The 20,497-nt window shown below is 34.6% G+C and overlaps 1 protein-coding gene across 5 annotated transcripts in view; it reads right to left on the bottom strand.

Moving 5' to 3' along the window:
- Positions 1-199: 199 nt before the first annotated feature.
- The window catches only part of SWT1 (SWT1 RNA endoribonuclease homolog), a 137,033-nt gene continuing 116,735 nt past the window's right edge, over positions 200-20,497 (bottom strand). For all 5 annotated transcript variants that reach the window (XM_007480961.3, XM_007480958.3, XM_007480959.2 and 2 more), the window contains 2 exons: positions 16,487-16,551; positions 200-1,152 (listed from right to left, as the gene is read on the bottom strand). In XM_007480961.3, the coding sequence (XP_007481023.2) occupies positions 1,142-1,152; positions 16,487-16,551 (76 nt within the window). In that variant the 3' untranslated portion in view covers positions 200-1,141. The remainder of the gene's footprint in view (positions 1,153-16,486; positions 16,552-20,497) is intronic.

Genomic DNA, 20,497 nt, shown 5'->3' with positions numbered 1-20,497 from the left:
GGTATGCATAGGTTTTAAGTATTTTGAAGTTAAAACTAATGAAAAACTCAATTTCAGCTGCAAACTAGGGAATCTAATTAAGATGCTTTTTAAAAAGCTATGCTATGGTAAAACGGCATTTGGTGTAGAAAACATGAACATGTCCAGTTTTTACATATGAAAATGCTACCCTACTAGCAACAAAGTAAAACAAGAAACATTTAAATTTACAAAAAAATTTTATTTAATTTTTCTAAAATAAATTAGACATAGGTATTTAGAACAGAATGCTTCGTTGGATGTGTTACCCAAATGTACAATACATTTTCATTTCTTTGGACAAATTAACATAGCAGAATGTTGGATTTAAGCCAAAAGCTAACACTGCTAAACTATAAACTAGAGCAGACTTGCATTTCAGGGGAAAACAAAATTCTCTTACAAATAAAGGATGCAAGAAGTGAAGATTGGAAGAATTGCAGCCCTACTTCACTGCTGGAGGGGTAGGAACTGAAAGCAGCAAAATGACCCCAAATAGATGCTTTTTAAAGTCTTACCTGGGAATTTGCATATTAAAGGCAACATCAAAATGGATGGTGGTTCCCTGGCCTGCAGGGTAAACCTTGCTCAAAAAGTCCTGGTAGCTTAAGTTCAATTTGTTGGGGTATGGCCACATGGTTTAACTGTATATGTATACTCATGACCACTCAGGGCCCTGAGTTCAGACTAACATGACTAATAAAAAGCCACCATTATTCCCATCTGTATTGGGGGGGGAGGGGGAAGGAGGTGTTGGCTTTGTTAGCTCCAAAAGAATTGAGTCCACACAGCAAAGTATTTTGTCCCAGATTTTAAGCACTAGGCTTCCCCTCCCACCCACCCCTCCAGATCTTGGCTATTTCAGGAAAAGGCAATCAAAACCTTAGGATCACTGTTGGTCCAATTTTGGGTTTGGTTCAGAAGTAGACTTTACAACAAACACAAACTATATTGTTACACCAACCAGTCCAACTTCTTCTGGGATAAAGGATCCCAGAAGACATTTAACAAGTCCTGTTGAGCATATCTTCATGCCATCCCCGATTTTTTGCTTCCATATACACAGAGGCATTGCACTGCTGCATGGTGTATTCCATCTGGGCCAGCTGATAACATCCAATTTCTAACTTTTCCCTAGAGGAAGAAAGATTATTAAAACATAACGATGCAGTTAGTCGGAAATAGCTACAATAGTACATGTATTTTTTCCTTGATAACTCAAGACGATATTTGCTTAAAAATGTACTCAAACTGTTAGAAGCTGAGAGGTTCAAGTGACTTGCCCAGGGACAAACAACTAGTGAATATTTGGGGTTGAATTAGAAAGAACTCTGATGAAATCTGTCTTTCTGATTGCTACATCAGCATTTTGTGCACTATTTTCTCAGTACTTTGAGATAGTACTTTATCTGACACCTTTTTCAATCTCCCAATCATTGTAAAGGAACATACAGAGCAATATGTATATTATACATATATGTATATATACATGTATACATATACAAGAATAGGCATTATTTTAGTTTTTGCATTTTTGTACTACAGCCTAGCACACATAAAACACAGTAGGTGTTTTAATCGATATGGATTAGCAGATCTGAAATGGCTAGAAATGACAATATTGAGGTTTCATGGCAAACCAAGCATTTCTTCAGCAGAAGCACAGCTTTGAATATCCAAAAATGCAAGCCATAGCCTCATCAATGATGTCTCTAATTTTTAAGAGGTATGTTCTACATCTTTATTTTCTCAAGGATCCAGGAACAGGAAAGGGATGCTTGACCCTAACCCTAAAGAGTAGGCAAAAAGATGAAGAAACTGGGGGGGGGGGGGGGGGGACTTCCAAAAAGAAACAGTAAAAATGGAGGTAGCAAGGTATAAATGCTTTTAAAATTTTGAGAAGCTACAATTGTGGTAAGAGATATTGATTGACAATCAGAATGGGATACAAAGATACTTGGAATGGCAATTATCAGAAAATACCATAAAAAACTGAAGAGATGCCTGAAATATTTAAATAATTTCACAACTTTGCCTAAAGCCATGAATTACCACCTTACAGACAATCCATAGAATTTCCATTCCCATTTCTGAAACTGTTGCCTTGGCCCAAGTTATCGTTAAAATGATTGAAATGAGCTCTCTATTAGGAGCTGGAAGTATCAGAAACAGAAAGGAAGGAGTCAGAAAGCAGAATACAAGAAACTACTATTTGCCAGATACTTCTTTTTGGAGGGGTATTAATTTCTCTCAGACTCTTCTTTCCCCTGTATTTAAGTTCTAAGGTGACATCTGTCCCCTTGAAGTATACATATATCAAATAGTCTTAATACTTTATACAAGTTTCTGTTCTTATGCTGTGATCAGCTGGTCCATGACTGACTCTCTTATCTATTATTTGGCTCTTGCAGTGAAGATGATCTTAATATCTCTTCATCTCCAATGAGAATATAATTAGTATGTTATTAGTATGTTTTTTAAGATGTTGCCATTGGATCCCCCTACAGCAAAGATTTTGGTCAGGTCTGAGTGAAGAAAGTATTCAAATGAGCAATTTAAACTGCAGAAAACATTCAACACGTGTGAAAAGCTTGTTCTCTCCAGGCATTCTTTTATTCTTCCTTTTCTTTTATTATTATTTATTATTTTAATTCGTTTATGCTTCCTTTTCCCACGTCATTTTGATAGAGAAGAGTGAACATGGGAGTGAAAGGGGGAGCCTTACCCCCTCTGAAGTTCATCTTCCTCCTGTCTACACTGAACAAATGTGACTGTTGAAGAAGAAATGTCAAAAAGACCTGTCACTAGGAAGCAGCTAGGTGGCTTAGTATCAGAATACTTAAGAGACTGAGATGTCCTAGGTTCAAGTTTGGCCTCAGACACTTCTTAGCTGTGTGAACATAGGCAGATCACTTAACCCCAAATGCCTAGCTTTTACCATTCTTCTGCCTTGGAACCAATAGTATCAATTCTAAGAAAGTAAAAGTTTTAAAAATTCATAAGAAAATTCTCTTTAGAAGGCCCAATTTAAAAATTGTTGGAGTTCATTTTAATTTGTATCCAATGATAAACAGGCACCATTCATAGGACATTTGTTAACTGTTTTGCAAAGTTTAAGTATTATAAAAAGGAACTATCATGAAAATATTCATGTGCCATCATTTGAGAAGAGAAATTCTACAAAGAACTTATCAAGGCCCTCTAAATTCGATTGATATGTACTCTGATACTTAGTGGGAGTAGGTGAGGACAGCAAAAAAAAAATTACATGCATACTTTTCTAAAAAAAAAATACACTGAATATGGCAAGCTCCATATTTCACTAATAATTTATGACAGTGTTTAACAGCACTGTATTGTGATTATGATCAGAATAAAATGCATTTAACATCTCTGATTTTCTGCATTTGGTGGTTAGATTTTTAATGTCTATAGACATGGTCAAGTCTTATGAAGGTGCACAGTTAAGAATAGGTATACTCCTTTATTACCATTTAATATTCTCCAGATATATCTAATCACATCTAATTATTCTAAAATTCTATCCATTTTCTTAACTTCTTATTTATTTTATGGTTGGATTGACCTAGGTATGAAAGTGGTAAATTATAGTCATTCCACTATAATTTATGATCTATTTCTTCCTGTAAATTAACTTTTAAGAATTTAGCTGCTATGTCAGTTGATATATATATTCAGTACTGATATTAATTCATTATGGTATCTTTGAGTAAAATGTATTTTCCCTTTGGGTGTATGTACATACATGCATATGTGCACATTTATTCTTCCCTCCTTGAACCGGTTCAGATGAGAATGAGCTTCAAGTTTTGGATGTTGCCCATTCCTCACCACCACCCCTTCCATTGTGTAAACTTTTCCTTGTGTGATGCATTATCTGAGTTAATTTTCACCATTTTCTTCTCCTTTCCCTCCTTTCCCTGAGATAATCCAAACTTCTTAGAACTACAATCAGGCTCTCTGTTTAAATGGCTCCCCTGGTGATAAATCTGGGAGTTACATATATCTTCTCATATAATAATGTAGCTTAACCTTTTATAGACCCTTATGATTTCTCACTCATATTCACCTTTTAATGTTTTGCTTAAAAATATTTGAATGTTAAGTTTTCTATTTAGCTGTACACAGAGACTGGTCTTTTCATCAGCAAGTCATCACAAGGGTTATTCACTATGACCAGGTAGGATTCATAACAGGAATGCAAGGATGGGCCAATATTAGGAAAACCATCCACATAATTGACCATATTAACAAGCAAACTGACAAAAATCACATGATTATCTCAATAGATGCAGAAAAAGCCTTTGATAAAATACAACACCCATTCCTATTGAAAACACTAGAAAGTATAGGAATGGAAGGGTCGTTCCTAAAAATAATAAACAGTATATATCTAAAACCATCAGCAAACATCTGTAATGGGGATAAACTAGAAGCCTTCCCAATAAGACCAGGAGTGAAACAAGGATGCGCATTATCACTTCTATTATTTAACATTGTACTAGAAACACTAGCAGTAGTAATTAGAGAAGAAAAAGAAATTTAGGGTATTAAAATTGGCAATGAGGAGACCAAGCTATCACTCTTTGAGGATGATATGATGGTCTACAAAACACTCCACACAAATAAAACTAGATCTAAACAATTGGAGAAACATTGAATGCTCATGGGTAGGAAGAGCTAACATGATAAAAATGACAATCCTGCCCAAAAATAATTATTTATTTAGTGCCTTACCTACTGAACTACCAAAAAACTTTTTTACTGAATTAGAAAAAAACATAACAAAGTTCATTTGGAAGAACAAAAGATCAAGGACATCCAGGGAAATCATGAAAAAAAAATGCAATGGAAGGAGGACTTGCAGTCCCAGATCTCAAACTATACTTATAAAGCAGCAGTCATCAAAACAATTTGGTACTACCTAAGAGACAGAAAGGAGGATCAGTGGAATAGACTTGGGGTAAGTGACCTCAGCAAGACAGTCCATGAAAAGCCCAAAGATCCCAGTTTTGGGGACCAAACCACACCATTTGATAAAAACTGCTGGGAAAATTGGAAGACAGTATAGGTGAAATTATGCCCTTTGATCCAGCCATAACACTGCTGGGTTTGCACCCCAAAGAGATAAGGAAAAAGACATTTACAAGAATATTCATAGCTGTGCTCTTTGTAGTGGCAAAAAATTAGAAAATGAAGGGATGCCCATCAATTGGGGAATGGCTGAACAAATTGTGATATATGTTGATGATGGAATACTATTGTGCAAAAAGGAATAACAAAGTGGAGGAATTCCATGGGGACTGGAACAACCTCCAGGAATTGATGCAGAGTGAGAGGAGCAGAACCAGGAGAACATTGTACACAGAGACTAATACACTGTGGTATAATCAAATGTAATGTACTTCTCCATTAATGGCAATGCAGTGATCCTGAACAACTTGGAGGAATCTTCGAGAAAAACCACTATCCACATTCAGAGGAAACTCTGTGGGAGTAAAAACACTGAAGAAAAACAAATACTTGAATACATGGGTTGAAGGGATATGGTTGGGGATGTAGACTCTAAATGAAAATCCTAGTGCAAACAACATCATTGAAATAGGTTCTGATCAAGGACACAAGTAATACCCAATGAAATTGCGTGTTAGCTTAGAGAAGAGTGGGTGAAGGAGAGAGGGAGAGAAATAAAGTGAGAATTGTAACCAAAAAAATTAAATTAAAATTAAAAAAAAAAAGAAAACCTACAGATAGACAATATCACTATGCCTAAAGTTGGAAAATACAAATATTGCTTAGTGCTGGTAGATAGACTTACACGTTGGCAAAAAGCTTTTCCATTAGCTACAAATACAACAGGATTTTTAGTTAAAATATTGCTCAAGGAAATAATACCTAGATTTGGTGTCCCATGTGTCACAGACTCGGACCATGGAACTCACCTCACACTGGAAATATTGGGAAATGTTTATGAAAATTTGTGAATAACAGCTAGACTGCATATACCTTACCATTCACAGAGCTCTAGACAGTTTGAGAGATTGAACAGGGAGGTTAAATCTATGATAGGAAAACTTTGTTCAGAGACTCATTTGAAGTGGCCAGAAATTATTCCTCTAGCACTGTTTTTCATTCGTACTAGACCTTGTGCAGACTTGCATATCTCTGCTTACGAAATGCTATATGGACATCAACCCTTACAAGCAAAAAACCTGTAAACCAGCCTATGTCTCTATGCTGGGAGGAGACATGCAAAAAGCTTTTTATATAACAGCTTTACAAGCCTGAGAGAGCTTCATGAAAGTGGACTTTTACAACAATCTGGGCCATTAGATTATTTACTTCATAATATAAAACCAGGAGACTCAGTAGATATAAAGAACTTTGCAAAAACATCAACAACACAAGAAAATTGGACAGTACCATATAAAGCTATCCTAACAACAGCTTCAGTGGTAAAAGTCTTAAAAAAAACAAACCTGGATTCATTGCTCCCACGTAAAACTTGATCACAGTGAAAACAGTGAAGGAGAAACAGAGACAGAAATAGATATAGGAATAGAAGAAAGAGATGAGATAGAAAGCAGTTATTTAGAAGAAGGCTGAAAGATTCATCAGGCAACTAAGACAACAGTCAGAGAGTTTATAAAGGAGGGGACAATCCAATGGAAAAGGATTTGCAAGCAGCCCAGAGGAAAAGTAGGGAAAAGAACTTTGCAGCAGGCAGGAGAAAAGGCAGAAACGGCTAACCCGAGGATAAAAGGACAGTAAAGACTGTAGGGATTCTACAGAGAAGAGGATCAGACGAGGAATGGACCCCAGAAAGTGAGAAAAATGTGTCATTAATCACAAGCACACTTCCAAATGTAGTTTTATGCAACAGTACATTCATACAGGAGAAGAGACCAATCAGGCAAGATGAGAAGAGGAAAAACTGAAGACTATGTTACATGCAACAAGCATAAAAAGGATACACGTTTCACTGTTAAAAGATCTGTATTTGAAAAATTATTCATGTAAATAAATGGATATATAAGAAAGGGTTGACATATTAGAGAAACAGTTCTATATTAGATCCATAAAATCTTACCTAAATAGAAGGTCTGATTAAGATATCCTACTGTAACATCAGGAATGTATAGGGATCAATGTAGCGGTTAGAGTAGGAACACATAATACATATACTACATATGGCATGCACACATGTGTATAGTTCTATACAGACTTGTAAAATAATTATAAGTAATGTACATGTTTATGTATATATGCATTTTAGTCTGTACATGTATGCAACATGTAAATTCAATGTCTGTAGTTTCTGAAATGCAGAAGTTTTACAAATTCATGCACATGCATATGTGTAACATATAGATATGTAAATATATGTAGGTATATGTACAAATTATATAAAATAGAGATGTGCATAGTTAAAATGATGAAGAAACCTTAGATTTATAAGATAGGATGTTTAGTTCACAGTTCAATGTAGACAATTTAGTTGAATGTATTAGCAATAGCAGTTAGCATAGAAAGAATTGGTTTTAAATTGTTCAGCTTGGATTTTTTTAAATGCATTTTGCATAAGTTCATTTTTTGTCAGATTGTGTTTTTTCATAAAAGCTTATGCTCTATTGTATTTTATTGTATTTTTTCTACTTTTTCTAGTTTTATACATTTTTATAAATTTTTTTAGATAAGATTGCTTTTGTATTAGTTTAGCATCATAAGGTTTTGATAGCAAACTGGATTGAAAGAGTTTTATTGGGATGTTTAACTTTAGAATTTTATTGAATTTGTATTCTTAGTAGGTTATATTCATATTTTTTAAGTTTGTTTTTAGTTTGTAAATGCTGTGCTGTTTGATCTTTGTAACAATTAACTGTAAGTTCCTTTCCTTTCCCTTCCTTTCCTTTGTTCAAGTTCCTAGAATAGAGAAGATAGGATAGGAATAGCTAAGTAAGTGTAGCAGTTTGTTATTTTGGGGTAAAAATGTAAAGTAGGAATATAATAAGGCAAGGTAAGTTTATTAATGCACAGACAGCAAAACAAATTTTTACCAAAATGAGTTTTCATCTGTGCAAAGGGGGGAATATAAGAGAGAGAGAAGACAGGTAGTATCTTTTGCAGAAGTCTGATGCATGAGTTTGCAGGAAAGGTCTGGCTGTACAAATGCAACTGAAAGGGAGATCCAGAATTTGAGGAAAGGATAAGAGAGAGAACCTGAAAGAGGAAGTGGCCCATTGGTCCTGGACACCGAGGAGAGTCATGAATGAGTAAACTGGAGAAAACCTGCAACAGAGCGAAAGGAGTACAGTTTGCAGAAGCTGTCAATCAAGGAGCATTTCGGAAGAGAATGTGACCAGGAGAAATCTGTTGATTACATATATTGTCCAAACTGTTGGAGCTGTCTCTTTTTCCTGAGACAGGAAGGAGTAAAGACTGAGAAGATTCTCTTCTTACTGAATTTATCTCTTCTGTATTAAAGTGACTTAAAGATCCTCAACCCTGTTAGTCACATCCCTCATTCAAGACTCTACAATATTATTCTTTAATTTAGGATTATTTTAAGATCAGGGAAACCCTAAACCCTCTCTCCCAATTTCCTTTTCTTTCCCCTTTCCTTAAATAAACCCCTAGTTCTAACTATTCAAAGAGTGAGTTATCTATTAGAGATATCAGGAAACTCACTCAGATCTGACTTCCAGAGTCACCAACTGAAGAGACTAACTGAAGGGGGAGGGAGAAGGGAGGAGAAAGAGAAGAGAAGAGGGGGGAAGATCTGACTCCACATCACCATAATCCTTAAAGATCAACCACCTAATACAGAGTGGAGGGTTACTTCCTGTGGCCATCTTGTATATGCCAAAAAGAGGTAACTGACCTTTCTCTTTTGAAATCGGAGGTTCCTGATAATTCCTGATATCTAGAGATTATCTTTCCTGTCCTTGTCTCCAGTTACTATCTACAGAGATCCTGAGAACATCTATATTTCCTGAGAAATCCAGTCTCTGTGTGTGAAATTGCCAAGACCCACTGGGAACAGCCCAGCCAGCACAGCCCCAGGCTTCAGGCCTCAAGGGCGAACATATCAACAAAATCTACCTAGCTTAACCTGATAAACTGCTTACTAGTCACTATTTACTAGTGGACCAGAAGTTAGGTTATTTAGATTCCCTTGAATGAGAGAGAGAGTAGTAATAACGTAGCCATCAATTTCTATGAAGAGAGCCCATGAGGACTTGGAGTGGGATTTGGGTGGAGAAACTAGAATTACCTAGATTAGGGACACCTCTACCCTGGTCCACAATCCTACTAGTTGAGTTTAAGAAGTTTAATAAACCATTTACTGTTTTCTAACAACTTACAAGCTGTCAGATTGTGTTATACCATCATCTACACGTTAGGCCTATTTGATGGGCCTTCATCCTGTCTCCAACCAATGACTACAGCTCCATCAACAAATTGTCTCAGCCAGTAGTTAATTATTTCACAACAAAACTGGAGATTTCTGAAAGCAGAACTGGAGATAAATCTATGAACTACATGTGTAAACCAGAAACTCTGTATTGTGTTGTATAGGATGAGAAATGCATTGTATAAAAACAATTGGTAAAAAGTCTTTTTCCTTTCAAAGTTTGGCCTTTTCCAGCTTTAAAATTCATCCTAAGCTCCAATCTAAGGAGATAAGCCAACAGGTTTTCGTCTATTATTTTTATGTGCGTCATCTATGATAAAATTTGCTAGATCTAAACTTTCTTTCTATTCAGTCTTTCAGAGAATCTTGCAACTTCTGTTTAAAAACTATTCAAGAGACCCAAGAGGAAACACAAGGTTTTCAAGCAGACATCATGATGTTATTTTTATGTTCAAAACCACACCTTAAAATTTTAATTTACATCTGAATCCAGACCAATCACCATAACGCTTAATCAATTACCTAATATAGTAGTTCCTATTGCTTCATAAAAAATCAGTTGTTTGGGTTTTAATGCCCCTCATAAACTGGCCCTTCCTATCTTTCCAGTCTTACACCTTACTTCCATTCATGTACTTTGTGATCTGATCACAGACTCTGGATTCCTTTCCATTCTTTTGCACAAGATACTACACATTTCTTGACTTTTCATTTTGTCTGGATGTCTTCCATGTCTGGAATTCTCTCCCTCTTCACCTCTATCTCTTTGCTTCCTTTAATTTTCAGCTAAAATCTCATTTCCTATAAGAAACCCTTTTCCAGTCATTCTTAGTGTCAGCACCTTTCATCTGAGATTCTTTCCAATTTGTACTGTGTATATCTTGTTTCTGTGTAATTGTTTGCATGTTGTCTCCTTCCACTTTTACTAAAATATGAGCTCTTTGAGAACAAGGACTGTTTTTTGCTTCTTTTTGTATTTCTAATACTTAGCACAATCCCTGACACACAGAAGGATCTTAATGAATACTTGTTTATTTGACTTGCTGAGTAAAAATTAGCAAGAAAGAAATTGAGGATGAAGGCTCAATAGCAGTGGGAAAGAAAAAAAGAGATGCTGTCTGCATCTTTTCCACAAATACCTTGATGCCTCTACTTAAGACTTCCACCTAAAAGATATTACATAGCCTTGGGGGCATCTGACTTTCCTCTGCTATTTTCTAGATTAAATTAAAAGAACAGGTTGGCAGGAGATCTCATGGGCTTTTCTGTCATATGTGACAATGAACTCAATAAATAAGGATGAATTTCCACTTTATTGGCAACTAATAGTAATATACATCTATCTATCTATCTATCTATCTATCTATCTATCTATCTATCTATCTATCTATCTACACACAACTTTATTGAATGGCAAAGACAACCAAGACATTTTAACTATACACAAATGCCATTACACTATATTATACCTCACAACATAATCAATTATTACTGAGTGTAAATCACAAGATAGCAAGGAGCAGTTCCCTCTGAATATCAAATTAATCACCTATATTAATAACAGATTTCAAGTCTCTTTATAAGATAGCATTTTGTGATGACTTCTGGTATGTATTCACTCACTTTAAAAGATGACTAGAACATTTTCATTGACATATTTTAATAAGTTTTAGATTCTTTTTGTTAAAAAACAAGCTAATGACAAGATAAACATCTCTATCTCATAAATATTTCATATCCTACCTATTCAAAGAAAAATCCCTGTGCAATTAACAAAAGAATGATGTTATACACACACCAATCTTTCTTACAAGAATAACCAAGGCATATTATGATAGGTCCTTGAATCAATGGTTTTAAAGTAAACCTGAACAATAATAATGAACTAAGAGAATGTGTAGCTAGCCCTTACTCTCAGAATAACAATTTGGCTATGTTCACTTCTAGTGATACACAGAGAGCATTGTGTAGTCAAAGAGTCATCCTCAAAGCCTGAAAGACTAAACTCAAACTTTGCCTCTAATACACATTAACCTCTATCTGTTGGTGCTCTGGGAAACTCTGTAAGACTAAATTGCAGATGGCATTGGTCAGGGGAATTTCCTCCCCTAGAAGTTCCCTAAACCAATGAAAACACAGGGCCAGTCCCTATCCCCATTATTGATACTGGTGAGGCCAGAGAAATGCTACTGTTCTGACTGCAATTTTATTCAGACTTCCATAAAGGAAAAAACCTGGGTATAACTTAGCAGACCAAAATCTTTATGTTAATGTGGAAAACTAGCTCAAGAATGAGATATATAGCAAGGTAGAAGATATGTTCTCTATCTTCAAGAGTATTACAATCCAGCTTGAGAGACAGGCTCTATAATTAAAATATTTTTTCAAAACATTACAAAGCAATATATTAAAGAAAAGTGGCATAAGACTCATTTTGTAAATACAGAAGGAAATACATTAGTGGTCTGGATTGGTTGTAGAAAGTGTGAAAGACTTATATTGCATCTGAAAGGAAAGGAATGAGAGAAAATCTGAAGAACAAAAGTCTTTATGGAATATAGAAGGGGAATAGGAAATTATAATGAAGGCTGAAGTCAGTTTCTAGATGGACTTTGCCTGTCTGAGAAGTTTGGACTATTCTAGAAGTAATGGCACAATGCCACTTTTTGCTGAAGTATCCATCTATGCTCAAAGTATTCTTATAGGCTCTTCTACTTCAAATAAATGTAATTCTTTTTTTGAATGAGATCTTAACAACATCAAAATATTCTTTCTTTTATTAAAATGAACATCTCATTAATTTCTACTTTTGACAGAAATAAGAGAGTTAGTTACATGAAGTATTGGGGAGATACTTATGGTACGGTAAATCACAATACATAACTTAGTATATATGTCCTACTTTACCTAAGACATAGAAGTTAGGTAATGTTTTCAGGATCACAAAATGTAAAAAATAACATGGTGTCTTTAACTCCAAATATAGCACTCTATGCATATTTACTACTATTGTAACAGAAGCCTGAGGTTAAAGATTCAAAGAGTAAATTCCAAATGTGTTACCTCTGCCACTTTTAGAATCCATCAAAATATATACTGTCATAATATATTCACACTATGGACCACATTTCAATCAGCAGACTGGATTAACTCGGGATGGAACTGGGGCTCAGGGCCAATCACTGAACTGTGTTCTGTGAGTAATTCTTTCTGTTACATCTCTAACTTCAGAGATTGGGTTATTATGTCATTCTAATTGGAGAAAAGCTTCAAATAGAGTTGTTTAAATATGCTGGTATGCATAATTATTGTTTTAGCACAGAGGATAGAACTCCAGGCCTGGAGTCAGGAGGATCTGAGTTCAAGTCTGACCTCAGACACTTCCTAGATATGTGGTCATGGGCAAGTCACAACCCCAATTGTGTAGCCCTTATCACTCTTCTGCCTTGGAATTGATATTTAGTATCAAGTTTAAAACAGAAGAATATATATGTATACACACACATACATATACACACATATGTGCATGTATGCATGTGTGTATTAAAGGGTCAACTACCCTAAAAGGCCAAAGTAAAAAATTTAGGTCCAGTTTTACATTTTAATTTCTATTTATTTGTTTCCTTCCTGTCCCTTTATTCCTGCTACAGATTTCTTCCTAATTCAAAGTAAACAAAAGCAAAATATGAAACTTTTCACATTGTTAGAATTGTGGCACATATTAAAGATGTGAATTTAAATCTTTTCTCTTTTTTAAAGAACATCATGAAGACATTTATTTCCTTTACATGTTGCAATAAAGCATTTCAAAGACCTTTTTATGTACTGAGCACTGTACAATGATTATAAATAGGAGCAATGCAAGTATCTGTCTGAAAAATAGCAGGGAAAAGGTAGCAGACAAATCAACCTCAAGTATTTATTAAGAACTTACTCAATGTTCAACACTACACTAGATGTTGGGAATAAAAACACACAAACAATGCTAATCCTTGCTTTAACAGATTCATTAGCAGACCTACGAAAAACAAAAAAATGAATGCTAAGTTGCAAAACAGAAGTACATAGTATAAACACTTAGTAAAGGTTTTTTGTTTCATTAGCTTCTTCCTATCAAGACCTTAATCTAACTTATCAAGTGCCATTAAAAGTATTTAATATCATGTTCAAGAATGGTTCACTGTCATATATGTCCTCTGTCACCATTTAAACTATGTTTGAAGCTAAATTAAGAGAATGTAGGGTGTACAATCACACTATGAACATTGAGGTCAATATGAAAATGCTTTTCCCTCATTTATATGGATAACTCTAGAAAGATATTAATTAGGCAAGAGAAAAACTGAACATACTGTACTGAAACAAGTGATAGAAATGTGCTTTCTCCTGAATAATTCATTTAAGTGCCTTAGTCTTGGTTTGTCCGTAGAAACAAAAACCAAAACAACTGACTGGTTTGATTATGTGAATTAAAAAAATATTGCTAGATGCCTGACCGAATTTACTAATACTAGTTCAATTTTATCTAAGTAATTACCATGATGGAAACAACCAGAGCTTTCACTATTTGATGTGGCTCCCCTAAAATCCTTCCAAAAGGGAAGGAGACACATATTTGTGCAAACACAAGGGCTATTTCTAACTAAATACTTTCACTTTAAGTGCTTTTGATGTTCAAAATGTATTTATACTGTAATACACTATGCCACTTAAAAATGAAAAATCCAAGTCCTCTACCATGTATTTGGAAGGCTACTTCTTTGAGGCACTGTGTTAATAGATCAGGACCTGAAATCTACTTTTGAAGAGACTACCACTGAACACCTCCCTAGACTCATGAAACAAGCACAGTCCCCAAAGCATAGTTAATGGGAAAAAATGGCACTGGGGCTTGGATACATTCAGTGTGAGGTAGAATGTTCTTTGACTCTGACAGGTATTTTTTTAGCTTAGTATCCCAAACTAATTTTTAATTTATACTGAAAAATGACTGAGTCTTTAGGGTTTCTGAAAAAGTTAAAACTGCCACAATAGACAAACAGGATTTACTCTAAGTCTGTCTCATGCATCATCCTAGGCTTCTGAAAAAAATTTCCATATGACTTTGGGAACAGAGTGGATAAACAAGAAGAACTAAAAAAACTTAAAGGAGTGGATAGATTAAAAAAGTCAGTCTAAATTATATAAACACATAACGAGATTTTGTTTTCTTCCTTACCTAAGTATTAATAATCAAGACTACTTTCAACCTGAAACATTACCTCTCTGCTGTACCAGATTCTATATAGTGTTTTTTTCTCCTCTTCACTCCTATAGCATTCATAAGCTCCCTAATAGTAAAACAAAGGCCTTTCTACAGTTGGTTTGTTTTCACTTTCACAATTCCTTTTGTCACAGTAAATTCTACAGAAAAACCGCAAAAGAACTAAAATCTCAAGTACATTAAATAATTACTTGCTTTCACATTCCCAAGGAAGTAATACGTATGCCAATTAAGTGTAATCTACTGCTTCCCCCATTGGATTGCAAAGAAAGTAGCTGTCATTAATATGAATGTGTTAAAATTCTAAAAAAAAGGGTCTGTTCAATGTCACCTATAAACCATATTAGGCACAATATCAAATAAGGGAAAATACAATTAAGGAAACCCCCTTTTCTACGTCATCTTTTGAGATTCTAATAGAGAAATTGAAAGACAAAATCTATCTGGAACTGACACAGGAAGCAGTCTATAAGAAACTATGCAAAACAGAAGTGTTGTCATAAAGTCCAATTGCTTTTAAATAGCATCAGGGCTCTCTCACACAGCACCTAGGCATTATTCAAATTTCTTCAATGTCAGAATCTCTTCACATACATCCTGCCCCCCCACACCCCACCATCCCAGACCCAATAAATAGTCTCTATTTCAACAGTCAACCCAATAGCAAAAGCTATAGCTCATATAGCCTAGAAGTTTAAAAAGAAAAAAAGAAAAAAAAAGCTTTGACTGTTATCTAAAAATACAGTTAGCATAAGAGAAATAAATTCATACATGCAAAAAGATATGTCAAAAGGAAAAGGAAAGTCCAAATATTTTAGACAGGTTGTGGAGAGTTTTCCTTCCTTTAAGGAATATTCCCTTCAGTCTAAATTGCTTGTAATTTACTTGGCAAGAGGGCAGATAAGTGGCTCAGGGGCCAAAGTGCCAAGCCTGGAGATGGAAGATCCTGAATTCAAAATGGCTTCAGATACTTCCTAGCTGTGTGACCCTGATCAAGTCACTTAATCCTAATTGCTTAGTCCTTATTGTTCTTCTGCTTTGCAACTGATACTTAGTATCAATCCTAAATTGGTATAACAGAACCATCTGACACATTTTCATTAGCTTTAGAAATGTTACAATAGCAAGAAGGTACATTATGATTTCCCATATGAACCCTAAATCCACAAATCTCCAAATACAAAATATCTAGAGTGACATAATTAATTGACTGATGGGCAATGGATCACCTTTTCACTGAGCTACAATAACAGAAAATTATTTTTATAACAGACTTAAAAGTTCATAACTTATAGTCAGGATTTCTAAAAAATAAACTGTATTATATAAAAAATAGCTGTATGTTTTTGCCATAATGGTACCATTGGTATCATTGGTGCCATACAGTATATCATTATGGATGCTTGTAACCATCAGATTAGTTTATTAACCTAATAAAAGCAGCTTTCATTTAATTTTTAACATGGCAACTGCTCATTCAGCTTAGCTCTGTTTTTTATTTATAAATAAACAAAAGCTACATAATATTGATCTGACATCTGCTCAATCTGCCTTATTATTAAGCATTTTCTGTTAACATCAATTATTCATTATAAAAACAGACCCCAAGATTCCAAGACTTAGAGCACCAAGAGGAAATAAGGGGTTAAATAACAAATGAGGACAGACTAAAATCAAAGCAGCTCAAAGTTGAAAATCCCAGCTGTTCCAAGTACTTTTTTCTACAACAGGCTTGCTCTTATTATAGATTTATACTGAAGATGACTTACCGATACTCGGCCTGTGACACACATTCATAAAGCTCCTGGGCAGTAAACTTGATACATCTATTTGCCTAAGAAAAAGAGCCAAAGTATAATTATTAACATTGCACACTAAATTAAATTAATAATGAGAACCCAATTAGAACTCCCCAATGCACTGAGGTAGAACTTTTAAGAAGGAACAGGGTAAAAAGAGAGAAAGAAAATGATAAACAGGAAAAAATAGGATGGAGGGAAACCCATAGTAATGATAACAGTGAGTATGAATGGGACTAACTCATTGATAAAATAGAAGCAGATAGCAGAGTGGATTAAAAACCAAAATCCAACAATATTTATAATAATCACACTTGGAAGTAGAAAGACTCACAGAAGAGTAAAGGAAAGGGAATGGAACAGAAACTACTAATTTTCAGCTGAAGTTTTTAAAAAATAAAAAAAAAGGAGCAGTAGCCATCATCTCAGACAAAGCAAAAGCAAAAATAGATCTAGGTAAAAAAGATAAGCAGGAAAATTTTATTTTACTAAAAGGTACCATAGATAATGAAGTAATATCAATACTAAACATATACACACCAAATGGTATAAAATCCTAATTCCAAAAAGAAGTTAAATGAGTTACAGGAGGAAATAGTCAGCAAAACTATACTAGTGATGAACCTCAATGTTCTTCTCTCTCAACTAGATAAACCTAACCAAAAAAACAAACAAACAAAAAAAAAAAACAAGAAATAAGTTAAGGAGATGAATAGAATTTGAGAAAATTTAGATATAATAGATCTCTGGAGAAATTACATGAGAATTTTTCTCAGTGGTACATTGCACCTACACAAAAACTGACCATTTAATAAGTGGGCATTAAAAACCTCATAACCAAATACAGAAAAGCAGAAATATTAAATTCATCCTTTTCAGATCATAAAGCAATAAAAATCACATTCAATAAAAGGCTATACAAATACATATTAAAAATTACTTGGAAATGAAATAATCTAATCCTAGTGTGTCAAAAAACAAATCCTAGAAATAGCCATTTTATCAATTATTTTAACAAGTTAATTGCTATGATGTTACTTTAAATATTTTAAAAGGATGCAAAAGTAGATAAGATGCTAAAGTGACAAAAAGTACTTTTAAATAAATATGCTTCCACAGCAAATCAAGGCAAACAGATTTCTGCAAACATGTCAGGGTATGAACTGATGAAGAATGAAATGAATAGAACCAGAAAAACAATTTCTACATGGAAAAAAAGTAAAAATGAACACTTTTGAAAGACTTAAGAATTCTGTTCAACAAAATGATCCAACCAAGAATCCAGAGAATTGATATTTTAAAAGGTTTTGTTTTTCATTTGATGGGAAAGGTGGAAGAGAACAGAGAAGCTTTTTAATTGAAAAAAAAATTTTCCATTAAAATAGGGTTTAGTACTAGATGATTTTAAAGGTCCTTTCCAGGACTAGATTTCTGTTACTATCTGGAAATGTAAAGGTCCTGGGTACAAATGTGATCTCAGACACTTCCTGGTTATATGACTCCAGGCAAGTCACTTAGCCCCAGTTGCCTAGTCCTTATGATCTTCTGTCTTGGAATTGATACTTAGTACTGATTTTAAGACAGAAGTAAGGATATTTTAAAATATACTAGAAATTTTCTATAAAATATCATTAAGAAATATATACAGTGTAAGTATAAATTTTGGGAGGGGTCAGATTAGATGATCTCTAATCATCTTGCAATAATGAGACTATATGATACTAAGTAATAGGATTAGTTTTCATGTGGGGCTTATAGAATATGAACTTACATAATGAATATTAAGTATCAGATATTGTTACAAAGTAGCACATGATTTTGACTTAATTTGTCAATAGGTCATAAGAATCTATGTTTTCCCCATGTATCAGGCACTGAAATAAGACAAATAGTTCCTGTCCTCAAGAAGCTCACCTTCTAATGGGGAAGATAATATATGTATAAATAAGTATATACAACATAGATACAGAGTAGAAGGAAGGTAATCTCAGGGTGAGAAGGAAGGGATAGAGTAAGAGAAGGAGGAGGAAGGAAAGGAAAGGGGGAGGAAATTGCTGGGTATTCAAGAAAAGGCTTCTGATAGAAATTGGGATTTGAGCCAAGTCTTGAAGGAAGAAAAGGATCATAAGAAGTAGAGCTAAGGAGGTAAATTATTCTAGGCATGAAGAACATTAGCACAGAAACAAGAGAAAGAGTGTGTATTCAAAGAACAACAAGAAGGCCAGAGTAACAGGATCACAGAATAACGGGTAATATAATGTAAAATAATGAAAATGTAGGAAAGGACTAGGTTATGAAGTGCTTTAAATGGGAAGTAAAGGATTTAATAAATGATTCTATACTCTAGAGCTCACTAAATTTGGAAATTTAAACTCTATAAAAATCATAGGAACTGATAGAGAATGAAATGCAACTGGGAATGATCTGAAATGGAAACTGATTTTGGGCTATTAAAATAGTTAAGGATTATGGTGAGGGGCACTCAAAATAGGATGGTGGTGGCAATGTAAGTGGAGAAAAGGTAATGTATATGAGAGATATCTTAAAGGAAAAAATGACAAGATCTGTTGATGGATTGAATATGTGAGAGAGAGGAGTAGAAGATAAAGTCAAAGTTGCTGACCTGGGTGAATGGGAGAATGGTGGTGTCTGGAATAGTAATAGAAAGTTTGGGAGAGGGACTGATTTCAGGAATAAGGAGCATTGTTTTGGGCATGCTTGGTTTAAGATGCTCATGCAACGTACAGTTTTAGAGGTCTAAAAGACAATTGGTTACATAGGACTAGAGCTTGATATATAAATGTGAGAAAACTTCAAAGAGATGATAAATGAACCCATAAGGGTTCATAAGATCATCAAATGAGACAATATACTATAGTGGGAAAAGAAAAAGAGGCCTCAAAAAAGAGCCTTGAGGGATAACCCCTAGTAAGTAGGCATGAAATGAATGAAGAATTTGCAAAAGAAACATGGAAGTATCATTAAGACAGAAAAGAAACCAGAAGAGAGCAAGGTAAAAAAAACTGAGAAGGGAGAAAAGAATATCTAGGAAAAGGTAGTCACCAGAATCAATGATATAAGAAGGTTAAAGGACTTTAAAATTGTCATTAAACTTGGCAGTTGAGAGATTACTGGTAGCTATGGAGTAGGCAGTTTCAATTGAAACAATGATGTAGGAAGCAGTCTGCAGAGGTTAGGGGTGAGGAATGAGTCAGAGTATATAGATGGCTACCTCAAGGAGTATAGCAGTGAAGGAGAGAAGATAAAATGATAGCTAGTTGGGACAGTTGCATCAAATGAAAGTCTTTATAAGGATATTTGTGGGCAGCAGGGTTAAGAGAAGGTAAGAGGTAGGGATGATAGAAATAATCTAATTGAAAGGAATTTGTTCTTGATAATTTAAGTATGAAAATGATAGTTTAAGCATATATAATTATTCCTGGAATACACCTTTCTTTAAGATGCTGAGCTAGTCTTCAAGAGATTGGTAGGTATTTAAAAGACAAAAATAGGAACAGTTACACCAGGAATGCATGAAGACTCTCGCGAACAAAATGGGTAAGTGCATAAAAAGAATATGTCATCCTAGAGTTCAAAGTGAATGGAAGACAGTGATGGATGGTTAACTGACAGAGAGGTGGGTCTAGAATTCAAGTTATTCTGACTGGGTCTAATATTATTTCCACTATACCACAGTAGGACTAATAAGCTAAAGACAAGATCCATCAGATCCAGTGTCAGCATAAAGTAAATAATTAGTACGATGGCAGTTTTGAGAGGGTGGTAGGTAGCTGGGGTGGGAACTGCCCAATGAAAAAATGGTCCCTTCCATACACATCTACTACCTTTAGCAACAAGAAAAACTTGATCAAACACGGATGACAAATAGAAGCTCCATATAAAGAAAAGAGGTGTCTTTGCATGAAGGAAATCTCATTTAAAAACAAAAGACTGAGGCAACTAGGTGGTTCAGTGGATAGA

This window comes from Monodelphis domestica, chromosome 2 (assembly GCF_027887165.1).
Source record: "Monodelphis domestica isolate mMonDom1 chromosome 2, mMonDom1.pri, whole genome shotgun sequence".
Lineage (NCBI taxonomy): Eukaryota > Metazoa > Chordata > Mammalia > Didelphimorphia > Didelphidae > Monodelphis > Monodelphis domestica.
Note: the sequence above shows the minus strand (reverse complement) of the source record. Positions and strands in the feature narration are given on the sequence as shown.